At 51.8% G+C, this 1,983-nt stretch overlaps 1 protein-coding gene across 1 annotated transcript; it reads right to left on the reverse strand.

The window, feature by feature from the left end:
• Positions 1–663, reverse strand: LOC138355639 (protein rtoA-like). Its single transcript, XM_069310958.1, has one exon. The coding sequence runs from the start codon at positions 661–663 to the stop codon at positions 1–3; it is 663 nt and encodes a 220-aa protein (XP_069167059.1).
• Between the last annotated feature and the right edge of the window lie 1,320 nt (positions 664–1,983).

A 1,983-nucleotide genomic window follows, 5' to 3' on the forward strand; every position in this document is an offset into this window, starting at 1 on the left:
TTAGGGATCCGGTATATTTCCCTGTGATCCAGTCAGACCTTGAGTGAAGCAGTACAGGCGTGAGGGAGTTCTGCCAGCCGCCGTCATCATGCAAATGTTGTTTTGTCTCAGTGTCTTATTGGCTACATTATGGAGGTGGGAGGAGGCTTCAACTTCCACCTCTCCCGCGGCCACTGTCCTCCCCTCCCTTCTCAACCCCTCTATCAACCCCTCCCTTATTCCTGCTCTGTCACTACTTGATATCTCACTACCTGATCTGTCACTACCAGCCCTGTCACTACCAGCCCTGTCACTACCAGTCCTGTCACTACCAGCCCTGTCACTACCAGCCCTGTCACTACCAGCCCTGTCACTACCAGCCCTGTCACTACCAGTCCTGTCACTACCAGCCCTGTCACTACCAGTCCTGTCACTACCAGCCCTGTCACTACCAGTCCTGTCACTACCAGCCCTGTCACTACCAGTCCTGTCACTACCAGCCCTGTCACTACCAGTCCTGTCACTACCAGCCCTGTCACTACCAGTCCTGTCACTACCAGCCCTGTCACTACCAGTCCTGTCACTACCAGTCCTGTCACTACCAGTCCTGTCACTACCAGTCCTGTCACTACCTGCCCTGTCACTGTTCATGACAGGGCTGGTAGTGGCAGTGTTTGCATTCATAAAGATTATTTTATATGAAAAGTTTACGACTGTTTTAATTATTAAAATGGTATTGATAGTTGGTGCGAGAGAGACGTAGAGAACCAAGAAGACCCCGACTAGGACGAGAAGGTACTGAGAGTGAGTGAAGCCCGAGGCGGTGGTTGAGTGAAGCTCGAGGCGGTGCTTGAGTGAAGCCCGAGGCGGTGGATGAGTGAAGCCCGAGGCGGTGCTTGAGTGAAGCCCGAGGCGGTGGATGAGTGAAGCCCGAGGCGGTGCTTGAGTGAAGCCCGAGGCGGTGGATGAGTGAAGCCCAAGGCGGTGCTTGAGCGAAGCCTCCCGACACCAGGCTTCACACCTCAAGTGATGGGTTTGGCTGGCTCTGCCAAGCTGCCACCTTTACCGCACTCACGAATTAAAAGTATTTTCGAGAGGCTCCAGAATTTATAATGGAATAAAGAAGAAGGATTGAGAATGTTTTGGTTAGGAGAGTGGAGCGCGGGTGCCGTGACAGGCAGAGGCCGGGGCGGGGGGGTACCGAACCCTGCCCCCACCACACCTCTCTACCCCACCACCAAACTCTCAATACCCTCTTCATGTATATGTGAGCAAACTCTGCAGCTTGCTTACCTCTACGAATATTGAGGAAGGGGGAGGGTTGGGGTCTCGTATAGCTATTATAATTAGTATTAATTTGGAACCCATTTTATATAGTTCGTTTATAATGAGTTCCTGAGCCCATTATATTCCCCCCCTAAACTTTTTTACTGCCACTCACAGCGATAGGTAAGGGGTCCGCTACTAATATGATGGGTGTGTGGTGCAAAATAAACGAGCTAAAAACACCACTCTATCCCAGGTATGAACCCATTCAATATCTCGACGTGTTCAAGGTAAACTTAACAATAAATACACCAGTGAGAACAATCCCGGCTCGTTATTAAATATATATCACTTAGTGCTTATTAACACCCATAATAAAGCTGCATGAATAAGTAATAAAGAACAACGCAGGGGGTTGTTAATGTGGCCTGGTCCTGTAGGTACACGAACGCGGGTTATAACTTCAGGCATCAAGTGCGTACATTGCAATGATTGGTGCTGGAAGTGCTACTGCTCATTAGTTAGCGCCATGGGCATCGTGTTATAAATTAGCAGTGATGCAAGCTTTGGCTGGGAGCGTGGCAGTTGCCCGCCTCCCTGTGGGTGGGAGCGAGGCAGCCGCCTACAGCGCTGTGGGTGGGAGGAGTCAGCCGGCCAGCGCGCTGTGGGTGGGAGCGAGGCAGCCGCCTGCAGCGCTGTGGGTGGGAGGAGTCAGCCAGCCAACGCACTGTGGGTGGG

Source organism: Procambarus clarkii, chromosome 68 (genome assembly GCF_040958095.1).
Source record: "Procambarus clarkii isolate CNS0578487 chromosome 68, FALCON_Pclarkii_2.0, whole genome shotgun sequence".
Taxonomy (NCBI): Eukaryota; Metazoa; Arthropoda; class Malacostraca; order Decapoda; family Cambaridae; genus Procambarus; species Procambarus clarkii.

Coding starts and splice junctions, on each gene's coding strand:
- LOC138355639 (XM_069310958.1), bottom strand. CDS start 663: ATGAATGCAAACACTGCCACTACCAGCCCTGTCATGAACAGTGACAGG.